The sequence below is a fragment of the Barbus barbus genome (assembly GCF_936440315.1).
Source record: "Barbus barbus genome assembly, chromosome: 12".
NCBI classification, from domain to species: domain Eukaryota; kingdom Metazoa; phylum Chordata; class Actinopteri; order Cypriniformes; family Cyprinidae; genus Barbus; species Barbus barbus.
This window is the reverse complement of record NC_136740.1, coordinates 14,164,360-14,182,629: the sequence shown is the minus strand read 5'-3', so window position 1 is coordinate 14,182,629 and position 18,270 is coordinate 14,164,360. Positions and strand designations below refer to the sequence as shown.

General features: G+C 37.5%; 1 protein-coding gene across 3 annotated transcripts; it reads left to right on the top strand.

The window, feature by feature from the left end:
- Positions 1 to 1,403: 1,403 nt before the first annotated feature.
- Positions 1,404 to 17,954, top strand: LOC306877857 (ras-interacting protein 1-like). 3 transcript variants are annotated; one of them, XM_079429853.1, is made up of 16 exons: positions 1,404 to 1,910; positions 2,967 to 3,088; positions 3,988 to 4,436; positions 5,452 to 5,712; positions 5,807 to 6,009; positions 7,697 to 7,858; positions 8,270 to 8,474; positions 10,575 to 10,873; positions 11,224 to 11,385; positions 12,420 to 12,460; positions 14,594 to 14,748; positions 15,347 to 15,459; positions 15,548 to 15,836; positions 15,993 to 16,156; positions 16,263 to 16,404; positions 17,002 to 17,954. In XM_079429853.1, the coding sequence occupies exons 2-16, from the start codon at positions 2,967 to 2,969 to the stop codon at positions 17,178 to 17,180; spliced, it is 2,946 nt and encodes a 981-aa protein (XP_079285979.1). In that variant the 5' UTR covers positions 1,404 to 1,910; the 3' UTR covers positions 17,181 to 17,954. The 3 variants fall into 3 exon arrangements, with proteins under 3 accessions (XP_079285979.1, XP_079285980.1, XP_079285981.1); XM_079429854.1 differs by having other exon boundaries at positions 1,618 to 1,910; positions 2,937 to 3,088; XM_079429855.1 differs by having other exon boundaries at positions 1,645 to 1,823.
- The last annotated feature ends 316 nt before the right edge of the window (positions 17,955 to 18,270 follow it).

Genomic DNA, 18,270 nt, shown 5'->3' with positions numbered 1-18,270 from the left:
AGAGTAAATCATAAAGTGGAAAAATCCTATAGAATAATACCATGGTATATTCAGAACCCATCTCTGTGAAGAATAGGTATGTTTCTTTTATTACTGAATATTATTCTTATTATTACTGAATATTTTTATCACTGTCTGAAGCAGGGTATTCATTTATTTCTGTATAATTTATATTTATTGTGTACTTTATTTAATTGATTCATGTTTTAGTATTTATGTTTTATGTGTGCAATGAAGCAGCATAATTTATTTTTTTACATATTCTGATATTTTTATTGCAGTTTTAGCCACAGCAAGCAAGCAAATAAATAAATAAATAATTTATTTTAGTTTTAATAAATCAATATAGAGCACATTTGGAAATCTGTGGCTCAGCACCTACAGGAAGCAACAGGCCTAATTCAACAGTGTAGTTACTGTCCTCTGCCTTTGTAGGGCACTGCTGGCTACCAAACCAGCTTCATTCCTCTAGAGTTGAGGTGTGAGAGATGTACAGCAAGAACTTTTTACCAAAGAAATCGTGCACTACTGTATGCACAATTCATTCCAAACACGTTCCCTCTTACCAGAAGCCAGGAAGAGCTTACATGCTTTCACTTACATGCTAAAAACAAACATGGAGGGACAAGTCTGAATGACGCATAGGAGCCTTCACAGCCTGCTGTCAATGCCTCCTGTCTGAGAGGCCAACTGCTCACAGAGCTTTTCGCTTTGCTTTTTGGTCTGACATGGTGCATGTGTGTGTGTGTGTGTATTAATTTGTAGGACTACATCTTGGCTTTACAATGCAAAATAGTATACATTTAATTAGTATTTTTGCGCTGTTTTCCAGTGAAAATATCAGTTATAGCTAAACGAGCAGCAGAAGTAAAAGATATTTATTTTGTAATAGTTAAGCAGTTCTATTTTCTTTTTTTGCATAAATCTCATTACATTTAGTCAGATTTATGTTTTAAACAAGAAAACATGTATCTTAGTAGTCTTTAGTATGTCTTTCTTAGTCTTGTACGTTTTCAAATAGGATATAGTCACATTCACATGTACGGATATACACTGAGTTCTTCTTTCCTGACACATCATTCTGTTGTTGACAAGGTCAAAGGTTACAGGTGCCTCTCTGCCTTTGACATCCTGTGCCAGGTTTCCTGTTTCCTTTTTTCAAAAGCCCTACAACACAAAACAACAAGTGTTGGATAAAACATGCTGAAGCAAATGTTAATTAGTATTGTGCAAGTCCCTTTGATAATAAACATATATACTGTTTTCATTCATTCATAAATATATATTTCTTGCAGATTGTTTCTATACACAGTAGTCAGGGTAGCACTATATTTAATCCTGTAAAATTCAATATGGCATCTGTCCTGACTCAAGTCTATTGAGTTTTCCAACTGTTAGACAGTTTCCGGCTCTGTTTTGATTTTGAACGAACATAATGGACATCCTGACTAGTGCTTATAACATTTTTCGTCTTGCTCTTTGTATGTACAGCAGTGTCATTGACATGGCTTTATACGTATACTTCAAATTCTCTCTCTCTCTCTTTCTCAGGATATAGGTGTTGTCCATTGGGGAGGAAGGAAATTCTGTCATTTAGAACAATGGGCCTGCTTCTCTATCTATAGACGCAGAAAAGGGGAGAAAGAAACGAGAGAGAAATAGAAAGTAAGAATAAGGACTTGAGGATCATTCTTATACATCGACATGTTAAAAACTGGGTGAATGGACAAATTCCTGTAAAGCAAAGCAAGGCCTCATGCAGAAAATGGACTATATAAACCTAATTATTCTGGAATAAGGAGACACAGAACCGACCTCCACTGGTATTTATTTTATATTATTATAATACACTCCACAAACAGCCATTCTGAAGATTTATCCTGATATAAAGAGGAAGCCCGTCACAGTGGGTAAGTCACATTCAGATCATCTAGTGTGAGAAAAGCCATTTTACTGATGGAAAATGACTGATTTGGAGCTGTTGTAAGCATATACTGAATATGTTTCCCAACCAGAAGTTGTAAATTTTGTTTCTTGGTTGTTCTACATCCACCATTTACTCTGTAGAATGTGATGAAATCAATTATGGTCAAAGAGTCAACATATTAAAAGTCAACTTCACTTTTGAGGAACATACGATACTTAGGGGGTCTGTTTAGGGGTTTTCCCCGTCTGTCTGGGAGGATACATGGAGGTGAAGTCCACAATCAGGGTGGAGGACAAAAAAATGTATGTTATTATGGATAGCTGACTTTCAGTACTTTTAATCAAAGTACAACAAGGATGATATTCATAGAATGTGGTTTGGCTGTATGGCTTATCCTCAGCAGTGATAGTTTCATGTTGGTTGATATCCTCGTCATGGCCTCTTGGCGAAGCCACTTGACTCTTACTTGACTTCCACAAGTTTGCTTAGCTCAGGAGCAACAGTGCCAAACCTCTGGTTTTCATTAGACATGTAGACATGAATGTGAAATAAATCTTTTTTTCAGAGCCATAACTATTCACCGCCTGGCCTGTCAACTTTGTGGCATTCCCCGCTAACTGCGTTAATGCTCTGTTACTCATAGACTCTTAGATGACGAAGAACGCATGACACTGCACGTCCTGATTATTCAACGGGACGCTAGCTTTTCCTGCCATTCTACAGAATGTCATTCACTGCCGAAATCTGATTTTGGAGAGGAATATATCTCAATAACGACATACATATCTAGAAAATGAAATGTTTTAAAATGTTAAAGTCTTGCTTGATGCCTAATATTGATATCTTGTGTCAGTGGTCTTTTGGTGTTTCTCTGCATTTATCTTTCTCTGACTGTTAAGACATTTCCCTTTCTTGCTTTTTCCTACCCCCCCCCCCCCCCCACCCCGGTCCTTCCTTTCTAAATTTATTTTTGTCATTTTATCTTTCCATTCTCCACACTCCTGTCCAGTCCTCACCTCCCTCTCTCTTACTCCCTCAGATGGAGGAGTCTGGCAGTCCCCGATTTAGGAAGCTCCATTTCCCAGTGGGTTTGTGGATAAATTCTCCACGGAAACACTTTTCCAAGCTAGGAGCTCGCTGGCCCAGTGCAGCATCAGTCAAGTCAGTGTTCTGAAATTTCTCTTACTCTCTGGATCAATGACAAATAACAGTGTCCAAGATAAAGAAAAGTTTAAAACATGTGCCAAGTTCTTAGAAATGTATACATGTTGGTTTCATTTGGAAAAACATTTTCAACAAACGTTTCAGTTTAATGACTCCAAAAGTGTCATGTGGTGTAACCATCAAGGAGAATCTAACACCATATTTTCCATTTACCTTTGAATACACGTGTGTAAACATTCACGATTCCTTCACCATTACCTTTAAAAAGGATTTAAAATTAATTTAGCACGGTAAAAAATATATTTCTGACATTTTGTATGACATTTTACAACTAACCTTGCCTGACCTTTTGCAAAGGCAAAAAAGACAAATTATCTGACATTTTAAGTCTTATTGACCTTGAAAAACAATCAAGATCAATAAGGTCAATAAGAAAAATAATTTAAAAGACTCAAAATAAGAGCGATTATAACAACATTAATTATTTTTTTACTTCTACTACTACTACTACTACTAATTTCATTATTTTTCTTCATTATGATATCAGTACAGCTGTACCACCCTGAAATTTTTTTATGTTTAATTAAAAATATTAAAATCAATTTTAATTCAGACATTAGAACATGCTCATCATAGAATATTATAGAATATTCAAGTCATTGCATTATGAATTGCACTGTTCATTTTATTTTTTATAAATTAAGGACAAGCAAACTGAGTGTCATTGGTCTAACAGTTTACTAAGAACATTTCACTTTCCAAGAAATGGGCGCAGATTATGGAAAGATTTGCAAGCATTACATCAACATGGATGCTTTACTGTAAAAACTTAAGATTATTATGTGGTATATAATATATGATATATCACCTCCTTCCTGTTGCTTTCGCTTAATCAGGTCCACAACCAGCTCAGATGCCACTTCCCTTCCTGAGGCCCCATCATCAGTCCCTTCCTCCCTCTCTCACTCCACCCCTTCTCTTGCCCCACCCTCTCCATCCCCTTCTCCAGCCTTCCTCCGCCCTCGCCCCGCCAATCAGCAGTCCCGGGCCAAGCGGCTGTCTCACCTTTTCCTGAGAGGCCGGTCCAACAGCGACAGAGACCGTGCCATTGGAGAACGTGAGAGGGAAATATGGGCGCATTCTGCCACCCCTTCATCACATCACTACCTGCCTCCCGCTTCCTCTAATGCCCCTGGGCTGGTCAAGATTTATGGAGATGCCCTCTCCAGTGGAGCAAACTATCGGAGCCTGCTGGCAAACATGCACTCCACTGCCTGCCAGCTCATTAAGCAGGTCATCACCCGCTACACTGAGAGAGAAAGAGAGAACGAGAGTGAAGACACAGGTATGATGGCGAACCAGTCTAGTTAGTCTGTAATTTTGTAAAAATTATGCATCAGTTACTCAGTGGCCACAGCTGTCAAAATTAAAAAAGCACAAAAACACCATAAAGATATCATAAAAGTGTGACTTTAAAGCGATAGTCCACCCAAAAAAGAAAAAACGTCTCTTGTGCTCACTATGGCTGTATTTATTTGATCAAAAATACAGTAAAACAATAATATTGTGCAACAATATTACAATTTAAAATAACTTTGAATTTTAAAATATTTTAAAATGTTATTTATTCTTGTGATGGCAAAGCTGAATTTCAGCCGCCATTACTCCAGTCTTCAGTGCCACATGATCCTTTAGAAATCATTATAATATGCTGATTTGGTGCTGAAGAACTGTTCTTGTTGTTATTATAATTATCATCAATATTATCAATAAAAACAATTGTGATGCTTAATATTTTTTATGAAAAGCATGATTCTTTGATGAATAGAAAGTTCAAAATCATTTATGTGAAATAGAAATCTTTTATAACAATATAAACCGTTTTACTGTCACTTTTGATCAATTTAATGCATCCTTGCTGATTAAAAGTATTAATTCTTCTAAAAAATTGTACTAATTTTAATCTTTTGAACAGTAGTATATATTTCATTCTGTTCCTCACAAAAAAGTTATGGCCTCAGTAGGCTTGGAATAAAGCGAGTGATCTGTATGAATCACATTTGTGGTTTGAATGGTTGTTGTTTGGAAAGAACTAAGATAAGATTCTTCAGAAATACAGAACATGCACATTTGGAATCACATGAAGGTTAGTAAATAATGATGGAAGCTTCATATTGGCCTGCATACTTGGTTCATCCATCCATTATCTTATGTATGAAAAATAAAACTTCAAAAGTAATCTGCAAATAATCAAATGTGCATTCTGAGTGGAGGCATCACAGATTAGATGTAGGAAATTAGGCTTTATACCGCTCATTGTATCATTCCTTTCTGTCCCAACTTCCTATTCACCTGGTCAGCTCTCCAGAAATATTACCCTGAGGACTTCTTGTTATGTGATGTCATTGGAAAGCCCATTCAGCAGCCAGATGGAGCCATTAAATGGCAAACAGAGTGCCGAAGGAGCGTGGCATCCTGGGAATGCCCCTTACAGCTAGTGGATATGTGGAGGCCGAAGGATGGTTTCGAACGACGGTTTGAGATCCAGCGCCTTGATGAATATGAGAGGGAGGAGAAAGAGAAGGAAAAAGAGAGAGAGAGGGCTGGAGAAAGCTATCAAGGTTGGAACATCGTCATATTTAACTTTAAGACATTTTACAAATGTATTAACCAGTGTGACAATTAATTTGTGGGAAAACACTATTGTGGTAACAGGAGTCCGTTGGAGGCGGAGCCGAATGTCCTCTGGGGGCGGGCCAGAAGAAGAGCGAGGTCATCGAGGGCGGAACACAGAACTGAGAAGGAGTATTAGTGATATGAACCTGAGTCTAAGACGTCGTCAGGGCAACTCTGGCAATGCCCCAAATGGACAGGATAGAAAGAACATAGTGAGCATGATAGCAGCTGAAGGAGGAGAGGTAAAATAAACAGGCCAACTTTGCAATACATCACAGCCTCAATTATATGAATCTGAATTTATAGCACAGGGCCCAACAATTTTTCTTGCTTGCCTGGTTTGAGCTAGTAGTTCAGATTTCTATTTACCTTTCCCATATATTCAATTGTTAAATAACTGGTATATTATTGAAAAAAATATATTTCTAAAATCACAATATCATTTTTAGAAGTATTTCAATGTACAGTATAATATGATATTTGAATATTATGATGTTTATCAGATTTGAATATTAACATTTAATATTTATCGTAAATTATTATTTTGAAGTAATATTTTTTGTTTTTTTACTGATTTGTCACAAATTTACTGATTTTTTATAAACGTTTTAAAACGTAATCTTACTGAAGCTTCTAAGACTATCATCAACAGGTCATTATTACAATTTTGATAAAGTCATGTTAGCAGCTAGATCATTTACCTAGCTAAACGTTGACAAGCAGCATATCACAAATTAAATGTTTTAAAAATATTGTTAATAAATGTATTAAATCTTTAAGTATTATATTTAGAAGTATTTAAAATGTGCAATATTGATAATATTTAAACATTAACTTCTTTAAAGTGCCCTTATTATGTGTAATGAAAGTTCATATTTTGGTTTTGGGAGTCCCCAACAACAGGTTGACATGCATGCAAGGTCAAAAACATTTTCATTGTCTTATATTATGCATTTATTTTGACCTTATGTGCTCAACGACTCCCAAACGATTCGTTTAACGATTCATTATTCCAAACCCCTCCTTTGCGTGACGCTAATCTGCAGTGATTGGTCCGATTGGTCTCATTTTCATTTCATCATGTCTGTAATGCCTGATAAAGCAGCGTTTGTGAGCGCAGTGCTGCTTTGTGTACAGCGTTACCGGTGAAACAGCTGTTTTTACCGCTCCAAAAGCAGCACCTATAGTGGCAAAGAATGAATTTGCATTTTCATTCAGTCAAACGCGAAAAGACCAAGTGGGCGGGCAATATGCTAATGTTTCATGTTTACGTCACATGAAACTGCTTGGGATTTGTTTTAAAAACGACTCGTTTCAATGATTCAGAGTCGACTCTTTCTTTTGAGAGACAATAACTTTATACACGGTGCACTTTCAGATTTAAACATTTGCAGGATGTTTTCATTCACTTAGAGCTGTTTTACACACTGCATGAAAGGTCATTTTCAAAAATCCATTATAGGGGCACTTTAAATATTTAACATTTATTTTTCAATTATTTAAAAAATATTATTTACTACACACATCTTTTACACAAGTTTTACACACACACAAAAATGAAATAATAGTTAAATAATAACAATAATAATAAAGAAAAACGCAAGATTGCAACTGTTGCTTCCATGACTATTAGTCAAGTCATTATTACAATTTCACCAACAACAAAAAAATTATGTTTATTTTACCAAGCTAATAATTTAAAAAAGCTGACATGCAGAGGAAAACTTTAAATATATAGCACTGGCTCAATAGGTCAAATGACAGTTCTGTCAACTGGCTCTTGAACTCTCTCACATATAAAAGCCCTATAATATATATTCCTACTACATGTCTCTAAAATATCCCTAAATCAATTTAATACATGTTTGTGCCATTATACAGTAAATGCATGCAATCCATTCACAGTACTATCTGTCTCTGCTTTGTCAGGTCACTGGGTCAAGAAGTGGTGGAGGTGAGACAGACAGACGCACTCGGGCAGCAGCAGAAGACAGAGACACCTGTGACCTGGAAGTGATGTCGCAGAGTCTGATCCTTCCACCGACAGATTGGCCTTACTTCCTGTTACTGCAAGGCTATGACCAGAGCAAGGCTAGACATGCATCATCTCACTTATCTTACAGCCATCCCATGACATCATACCTGTATTCCTCTAATCACAACATACCATCAGCGCTTTCATACCTTTGAGTGGAATGGCCATTGAACACGCTGCACAAAACAGCCATACAGAAGCTCTATATACACACAAGGGCCGGACAATACCAACACAAGCATGCTGTGTCTACATCTTCATCTCTGCACAATGACCTCACACAAGCACACATGGTTGAAAACTGTAACACTCTTCATTCCTTATCGCCGCTGTATTTCTGCAACTTAAGATAGGAGATTGCACTGATTGGAGTAAAGACCACAATAAAGATCATAACAGCTTTTTTCCACTCTCGGTCTTCGCCGTTCTCCTTCTCACCCTCTCACTCTCGTTTATTATTTGTTTAGGACTTTGTGTTGTACATAATGGCGGGTCACACACATGTTTTTGGGCGGAAGCCAACGTTCCGTGAGCGCGAGATGGACAGGGAGAGAGAGAGCAAGGGGAAGAGGCCTCTAAAAGTGGACACTTACCTCTCGGCACCTGACCTGCTTGCCCGACACCTCCTGATCAGAAGAGACACAGCCATCCCAGAGCAACCGCGAGGTCAAGGTACCCTGACACCAAACCAACAAAAGTCAGATAAAACTAATGAATAAAATTCCACAACACAAAACAAAACAAAACTTAAGGGGATTATTGCAAATGGGCTCTGCTTTCGATTTTCAATAATGTTCAATAACATTCAATAATGTAGCACCAAGGGCTTCAAACATTCGCGATAAAACAGGAACAGAAAGAACTTATGTGGAAAAACAATAATACTGCAATCAGTGTTGGGACGTTTAACTAAATATCTCAGTATCTGAGTATTTTTATTGATTAAAGAGCACTGTCAAGCTCTGCAACGTTTTAACTGACAATATTTCTGTGATCAAGTAATTCTTCTGAGAATCACATTTGAAGGAGACCCGAAAGAATCTATTAAATCAGTTCTTTCAATTAATTTTCAAAGGAATTAGCAAAATGATATGAATCGGTTCGTAATTCAAGCTACAGTCATGCTAGACCAGGGTAACTCAAGAGGTCCACTGTCTTGAAGAATTTAGCTCCAACTCTAATCAAACACACCTGAACAAGCTAATCAAGGTCTTCAGAATTGCTAAACTTTACAGCCAGGTGAGTTTGATCAAGGTTGTAGCTAAACTCTGCAGGAAGTAGACCTAGAGGGCCAGAGTTGAGGGCCCTGCGCTAGACTTTCAGCGTTTCTATCAACGCTGGTCGTAATATTCACTGATCTATATACAGTGGGTAAGATGAGAACTTAAATAAGGTTTGTCCAAGAAGTTGCTATATTAGTCCCTAAACTTTTGAAAAAAGTCTCAAAAGGGGTGGGGAAGTCGCTAAATCTAGCTACAAAATTGCTAAATTGGCAACACTGACCGCAGGTGACGTTTCAAGCTTAGATGCTCTTCATCGGACAAAAATCAAAGTCATCTTTTTTTAAATCATAATCCAACATACAATACATTGAAAATGTAAATATATGTAATCTACTCTGCTTTGCTGCAATGCTGAAATTCTGTAGATTTAAAGTTTCAATTCGGCTAAGAGTTCATGCAGATCTTCAATGTATTTACGTGATTCAAAATCTGAGTTCATCAAACTTGAACTTTGGAACGCAGCAAATTTGCATACGCTTGTGTTCCTGTCCCCTGCATTCATACGAATGGAAGCCAATGGAGAAAAAAAAAGTAAAACACTAACAGGATTCTTTATTATGTTCTTTTCAACTGTCTGTTGCCGCCGATATCATTTCCAGTCAAAATAAATTGCACACAACATGACTTGGATCACAGTCAGGTCTAGATATTTGACCTGCTAATGCTGCCCACACATTACACGATTTCAACCCTGCATTTTCCGCTCGCCAACAGTTAGTTAAGGCACATCTGTTCTAGTTCATGTCAGTGCCAGTCGCTATATGTTTGAATTTTCAAAGTCTGAGAGAAGTGACGATGTGTTGTTGATGCCTGAGAGATATTTAGCAGGTTAAACATCTAGACTTGCGATCCAAATGCTGTAGTGTGCAATTAGTTTTGACTGATAATTTGGAAATTATATCGTGACAACAGACATTTGTGTAGTGTGAAAAGAACAGCAATCAGACGACATTGAAAGTCATGTAGTGAATTGGCAACATAACACAAACAGTAAAAAGGTTGCTACTAACAAAATAAAAACATGCAAATTCTATTATGTTAGCGTATATTGCTAGCTGCGAAGAAGGTCACCAATAATTTTAACACTTGCACATGTTTGTGAATCAATGGCGGTAAATACATTTACTAAGCAAAAAAACTATCAAAACATTACCAGTACACAAAAGCACTTGAATAGCACTGTGATTCCATGTTTTTTTGGCTATGTGCCATGGTGGTACTGTGGTATTGCTTAAGTAGTGCCTTTGTACAGTTTTATTTGTACATGTTATTTATTTATACATGCTCACTATTACACCATATTTGTTAAAAAAAGTATTTTAAATATATAGCAAGCCACGCTTGCCATGTAGCTTCAAGTGCAACCACTTTTTCACCTTTTAGTTTAGCTTAGCTATTTTTTTCTGTAAAGTGGATGCCAGCTCAGCTAGCTACAGTAGCTTGCTCAATACTGTTTGCAATTATACTTCTGGTTTTTATTCTTCTTCAGCCTTGGCACGTCCATTCAGAGGAGGACCTGTCACTCTTAACGGAGCCCCACTTTATAGGGAAGCAGCCCTAAAGCCTGGAGACTTGTTGGGTCTTGGCAGCCACTTCCTTTTCCTTTACCGTGACCCCCGTGTGACCCCTGCTCCGCCCCTGGCCTTACCACCACCATGGCAAGGTGACATGTCAACTTCCTACGGCCCTGGCGGGATGACAGATAGACAGGAAATGCTCAGGCAGTATCTGGGGTCCACGGAATCACTGCTGAGATTCCAGGCCAAACATTCGGACGCCCTGCTGCAGGTAAACACTGATACAATCGAATACTCCTTCTGATATATCTGTCATAAACAAACACTAGTGCATGTAAATACAGAGTTCTGACAGGGGGTTATCATAATGATTTACTGCAACAGACAAAGTGCAGGCTACAGTGATTTAAAAAAATCAGACAGCAGCTCCGCCAACATTTCAGTGTAAATGTTTATAATATGGCACTTAGTACTTAGTGAGTGCTGCAATGAAATTTCATTTAGGAAAAATATTATCACTGGTAAACTGTGGTGTAACAAATACTGCTGTACTTTCAGTTTTGCCATGGCTTCATAATAGTTATTTATACAAGTCGGTTACTACTGCTACTTAAATTTCAGGAAATTATTTCGAAGAACTCCAGCCCAGATTCAGGGGGCGGGGCTTTAGCTCCTGCCTATCTTCTGTCGCTCATGATTGACTACGCCTCTAAACATCTGGATCCTGCATTATTGCCTCAGCTACTTTTAAAGGCAGCCAATCAGATCAAAGGAATTGTTTGGGTGAGTATCCAAAATTTAGGGCAGTGATTCCTAACCAAGGCTGTGTGTATGCGATTTTGCTTTTTTAAATTTATAAAACAGAAATGAATTTTTTAAAAATAAATATAAAATGTATTGTTTTACTACTTAAATACTCATTATATTAATAATTAAAAACATTAAATTGTTTTATTAATTAAAGGGCTTTAGTATTTATGTTTTGTAATTTTCATCCCATCAAATGTCTGCCAATCAAACCAATACCAAACTAAATGCAATTATGACAAATCCTTCTGGGTCTTTTTCACCTGCAGTACATTTGTAGATTTGTGTTTAAGTGAATCATTGTAATAATAGTTATTTTAATAACATTAATAATGATCATGCTAAATTATATCCATAATATGAGGTAAAAGGATCACATGTCTGGTTTTGTGTGATAATAAAGGGATTTGATTTGATTTGATTTGTGTTGATGAAGAGTTGCTTGAGTCTTACTAATGGGGCAGAATAGGATGGAAACCGCTGGTCTGGATGATATGAAACATCATGAAATCATGAAGTGAAAAACCACAACCTTTATTAGGAGTTAAGTAAAGTACCGGATTGGGCTGTTATATAACAGCACTGAGATGGTAATTGGAGTGCAAAGGTGATAATGAACATGACATGATTTGAACAGGCTGTCACTGTTCTTAACACTTTTCTGTCCACTTTGGTGTTTTGTCAAACCACTGCAGAGATAAAACTGGACTAATGGTTAAAACACACAACACACACAAATAGTTTATCTGAGAGTGTTTTAAAATGGACTCTCTCTCTCTGCACTGTGACGCTGTGGTTGAGGAGCCACAGCTGCAGACACAGATGGGCTTTCACTGGAATTTCGCCGTAGTTTGTAAACAGAGGTTGACTGATGTCATTTCCACCCGTTTGGAAAATGTGCTGTCATTGTCCGGACACATCAGCCAAACACTCCCGCCCATGCATTCATCCGAGTCTGCTTTAATCTCTCTCTCTCTCTCTCTCTGTCTGTTCCATTATTCATCTTTCAGGACAAAATTAAAGAGTTCGGTGACAAACATCCAACACAAAAGTAAGAACCTGCACTACCTCTCCATGCTGTACTAGATCTGTATACACTGTTCAAACATTGTTGCTCAGTGACAGGTCTGTAAACAGCAAATTCCTCTCACCTTACCCAACACTGAACCTGTGTTTTGTCATTCTTTAAATAATCCTTTACTGTGAAATGCCTGTGAATGCATGCCTAGAATATACTTTATATTTAAAGAAATTATAGAATTATATAACAACATCATGTAATTATATAATAACTTACTATATAGAAATAGTCATTTGTATTGTATATTATATATTTAATTCATTTAAATTATTATTTTTTTATTTGATTTAAAAATTATTATAAAATATATGTGCGTGTGTGTGTGTATATGTGTATATATATATATATATATATATATGTGTGTGTGTGTGTGTGTGTGTGTATATACAGTCCCCTCCATAAGTATTGGAACAGTAAAGACGAAATTGCTCTGTTGGCTGTGGAGTCAAGACATTTGCAAATATGATTAAAAGATGAATATGAGACAAAACTACAGAATGTCACATTTTATTATTAGCCATTTCAACACATACATGTTTTACAAAATAAAAAGAACAGCACTTTTAGAGTTCATCCCACTCATTGATGTGAGCATAAGTATTGGGACAGTTGAACATAAGGCAGATATAAAAGATTAAAAGATATTATTTAGTTGCAGACCCATAGACATCACCACACTCTTGGTCTCGTCCTTTAAAATGCTTTTCCCAGCCTTTAATGCAGTTAATCCAATAGTTGCTTGTTTTGGGGAGTTTCTGCCTTTACTCTCCTCTCCAGCTGGTGAAATTCATGTTCAATCGGATTTAAATCTGGAGATTGACTTGGGCAATCTAAGACTTTCCATTTCTTTGCCCTTATAAATTCCTTGACTGAACTGGCAGGGTGTTTTGGGTCATTGTCCTGATGCAATATGAAGCACTTCCCAATGAATCTGGTGGTATTTTCTTGAATATTGGTAGGCAAGATGGTTTTGTACCCTTCCAAATTCATTCTGCTACAGTCATCATACATTAAGTCATCAGTAAAGTGGAGAGGGCCTGTTCCAGAGGCAGCCATGCATGCCCATGCCATGACACCACCTCCACCATGCTTTAGAGATGAGGCTGTATGCTTGGGATCGTTGCAGTTCCCTTTTTTTCCTCCACATTTTTGCTTTCCCATCACTTAGATAAAGGTTAATCTTTGTCTCATCGGCCCATAAACACAGTTCCAAAACTCTTCTGGCTCGCCTTTGTGCTTTTTTGCAAACTCTAATCTTGCCTTTCTATTTTTGGTGCTGGTCAGAGGTTTGCATCTTGCTGTGTAGCATCTGTAATTCTGTGTCAAAGTCTCCTGAGGACAGTAGATTGTCAGAGCATCACCCCAGCTTTCTGGATGTTTTTGGTGATTTTACAGACACGTCTTTTAGGGTTCGTTTTCACAGCTTTTATGATTTGTCTGTCATCAACTACTGTTGTTTTCTCAGCCGATCAGGTCGTTGTTGGTTGCTGGTGTCGCTGGTGGTTTCCAAACTCTTGATTTCTCCATGCCCTTTGTTTTTGCTAGAGCTCTAACTGACTTCCTCTTTTCTTTTAGCATCCAAATTGCTTGCTTTTCTCTCAAAGTCAGCTCCCTCATCTTCATCCTGGTTTGTGTGTGTCATCATCGAATGTAAGATTCAGAATGCAGAAGTAATGGATATAACTGATACGACACATTCCCTGCTTTTAATATCTGAAGAATTAATGCAACAGGACACAGCTGATCACTTAGAAAGACCTGTGAGGCAACTGTTCCAATACTTATGCTCACATCAGATAGTGGGATGAAACTCTAAAAGTGCTGAACTTCTTATCTGGTAAAACATCTATGTGTTGAATCACCCAATAATAAAATGTGACATTCTGTAGTTTTGTCTCATATTCATCTTTTAATCATATTTGTAAATGTCTTGACTCCACAGCCAACAGAGCAATTTTGTCTTTACTCTTCCAATACTTTTGGAGGGCACTGTATATGTCATATATATATAGCAATCATTTAAACAAATGTGTGTATTGTATAAATATATGTGTGGATTTTGTGCATTATGCTGAGGTTTTATGTTTTTTGATGTGTGTTCAGCTCAGCAGAGGCTGATGTTGAACTTCCTCCACCAAGCATGCAGAAGCTCTCCTCTGACCTTCGACCTCTTATGTTCTGGATGTCCAATGCCACGGAGCTCCTCAACTTCTTTCAGGTCAAAGTTGAAGCCATGGAAAAAGAATGGGAATTTGAAGGTTAGTGAGAGATTGGCAATTACAGCATGTTTTCTCAAAACAAAAAATACTTGTGTTGCATAACATGCCGTATCTTTGGTTGTAGACGTGTTATGTCTTTTGTTAGACTAAATCAGTTTTCTCTCATCATTTTTAATGCCATCTTGTTCTTTTTAGTAAACCTGTTAGTCTAAGCAAAAATTAGGCACTGTGAATTAGGCCTCAACTTTGAATAGAATTACAATGATAAATATATTCCACCAACAAACTTTTTTTGGCTCATAAAACTCAAATACAAACAGTTCATGAAATAAACAGTCAAAATCTTTGCCAAATGCCAGAACGTACTCATCACATGATATCAACCAACAGCAGCTATTATTCTTTCAAAGATGAGCTTGTAAAATAACAAATTTTATTGTTAACTAATATAATGAAACTGGTTGCTATTATTATAAATGAATAATATTAAAAATGACCAGGTCACTTGGGATGATCTATGTTCATCTGCAACTTCTCCATATGATTTTACTGGCATTATGAGTTATGTATGGTAAGTTTAAACATTAAATGAAGGATCCACCTGTTTCTTTATGGTTTGTCTCATCATAACCTGTAGCCCCGGGTGACCCAGTTCTCTCAGCTGATATGGACACCTGTTCTGAGGCTCTGGTACAGCTGGATGATGTCATTATGCACACCTTTCAGCAGTGCGTTTACCATCTGACCAAGGTTAGAGAATGTGCATCAGTGGTGCTTGGATGACACATTTGTATAAAGCATTTGATTTACTTATAACTCATTTTCCTCTCTCTTTCAGATGTTATATTCTTTGCTCCCAGCACTGTTAGACACTAACCCGTTCTCCAGTGAGGAGCAGAAGAAAGGAAAAGCAGGACCAAAGGACAGAGCTGGTAATGAAGCGGAAGGAGATGAGGAAGAAGACATCTCCACTTTGCCACCCACCGTCGCTGGACTTGTGGAAGTGTATCGCTGCTCTCTGCAGCTTTCACGAGACGCTTGCCTCTCTCCACCGCTAACCTCCCAAACATTTGGCTACCTCTTCTTCTTCACAAACACGTCTCTGCTCAACACACTCTTGGAGAGAGGTGAGAATTTACAGTCTTTCATAAACACAGTTGTGTTTGCGCATGGTTTCGGGCAGCGATGACAGCAGGAAATGAAGGCGATGGGTTTATGTCTGGACGACCAGCACAAATGCAAGTGTGAGGTTGAAAATGATTAGTTTGTGCCATCTTTTACAGATTCTCTATTCTCTTGGTCACGTGCGGTTCAAATTCGAACAAATCTGGACCTGGTCTTAGACTGGCTACAAGGAGCAGGCCTTGGAGATATTGCGTCAGAGTTTCTAAAGAAGCTATCAGTTACGGTCAACTTCCTGTGCATACCTAAGACCCGCCTTATTCAGGTGAGAGTTTGAGAACAAACTGGCCCCATGCACTGAATATGTAACGCAATGCTTTTCACATCCCTAACTCAGTCACATGACAATGAATTGTCACTCTGTTCCTCAGTCATCCTGGTCAAGTTTACAGGAAGAACATCCTTTGCTAAGTCCTTCCCAGCTTCACCACCTTCTCACTTATTATAAGCTTGGACCGACCAGAGCCCCACCTTCTTCATGGGCTCCGCCTCCTGGTATCGAACTTGGAGGTGGTGAGTAACAACCTAAATAAATGAACACATTCTTACTGTATATACTAATGATAATACGCCTGTCAAAGTATTTTATATCTACTTATATAATATACACTACTGTTCAGAAGTTTTGGGGTCAGTACATTTTTTTTAAACAAGAATGTATTAAAAAAAAAGACATGTTACAAAAGTTATGTTTCAGTCCTTTTCAACTTTTATTCATCAAAAATCCGCTAAAGAAGTTTTCACAAAAATATTAAGCCTAAGCAACACAACTGTTTTCAACATTAATAATATTAAGGACTGACAAATAAGGATATTAGAATGATTTCTGAAGGATCATGTGACACTAAAGACTAGAGTAATGATGCTGAAAATTCAGCTTCACTATCACATGAGCAAATTACATTTAAAAATATATTAAAATTAAAATTGCAATTGAATATAACAATTTTATTGTTTTTATGGTATTTTTAATCAAATAAATACAGCCATAGTAAGCATAAAAGACCATTGCACAAATCTTACCGACCCCAAACTTTAGTGCATATACTTTTAATATATTATATTTATTTTATACATAATATATATATGTCTTTATTTACATATTTTAAGATATTTTTGAGAGTTTCTTGGACCATCCTCCTCTTATCCTGCCTAACGAGACACCTCGGCTGGATCTGACTCAGCCAATCCCAAGTCCTGAGCTAATGAAGGAAGTGACATGCCTGCGAACGTTCCTGTGGGGGCTCGATCAGGATGAACTTCCTGCTAATCAGCGGACTAGACTGTAACATTAATTCATTCCAGTTGTCAATTTATGAACATTATCTAGTTCTCACACAGAGAAACAACCAGTCTTGAGACACTAGTAAGCTACATAAAGACCTGTTCATATCAGATGCCATTATTCTTTTTTTTTTTTTGCCTGTCAAGCACATCTGTTGAATTTTAATGGATAAACACTGACTTCATTATGTATATGTATAATTCATTGCATTAGTTACCCTAAGAGTTTATGCTAGAGGAGATTCATTGCCTGGTTGCAATGATAAATGCCAGCCTGTTATTTTACACAGTATTTTTTTTCACTGTTAATCTTACTAAATTGCAATTTAGTAAGATTAATTTACTTAGAATCTTACTTTAGAGAGTCAGACTCGTAATCCAAAGGTTGTGGGTTCGAGTCTCGGGCCGGCAGGGATTGTAGGTGGGGGGAGTGAATGTCCAGCGCGCTCTCCACCCTCAATACCACGACTGAGGTGCCCTTGAGCAAGGCACCGAACCCCCAACTGCTCCCCGGGCGCCGCAGCATAAATGGCTGCCCACTGCTCCAGGTGTGTGTTCACGGTATGTGTGTGTGTTCACTGCTGTGTGTGTGCACGTTGGATGGGTTAAATGCAGAGCACGAATTCCGAGTATGGGTCACCATACTTGGCAGTATGTCACTTCACTTCACTAAATATGACACTACCACAAACCATTCAAGCTGTTATGATCAGATAAATCAATTGCATTGATAATATTTTTTTCACATGTCTGTAATAAATAAAAATGACATTTAACCAACGGGCATGTTTATTATTATTAATGGATTCTCATACATTTAGTCAGAAGCTTTTGGGAAAAGTGGTGGCCACCTGTTGTTCTATTAATCAACACTGGGTGGCATGATCGCAATGGACTCAACGATTAGTTAGAGGAGACTCCACTGGTCACCACTGAAAATTCTTATCACTTATCATGACATATATATGAACGAGGATCAGTATCCTTACAATTATTTTAAGTTGTGTTCTATAAGGGTTTTTATAAATAGCCTACTTATTATAGCCTACACCATAACTGTTTGTAGTGGAAATTCTGATACTTGCAGGTGCCCTT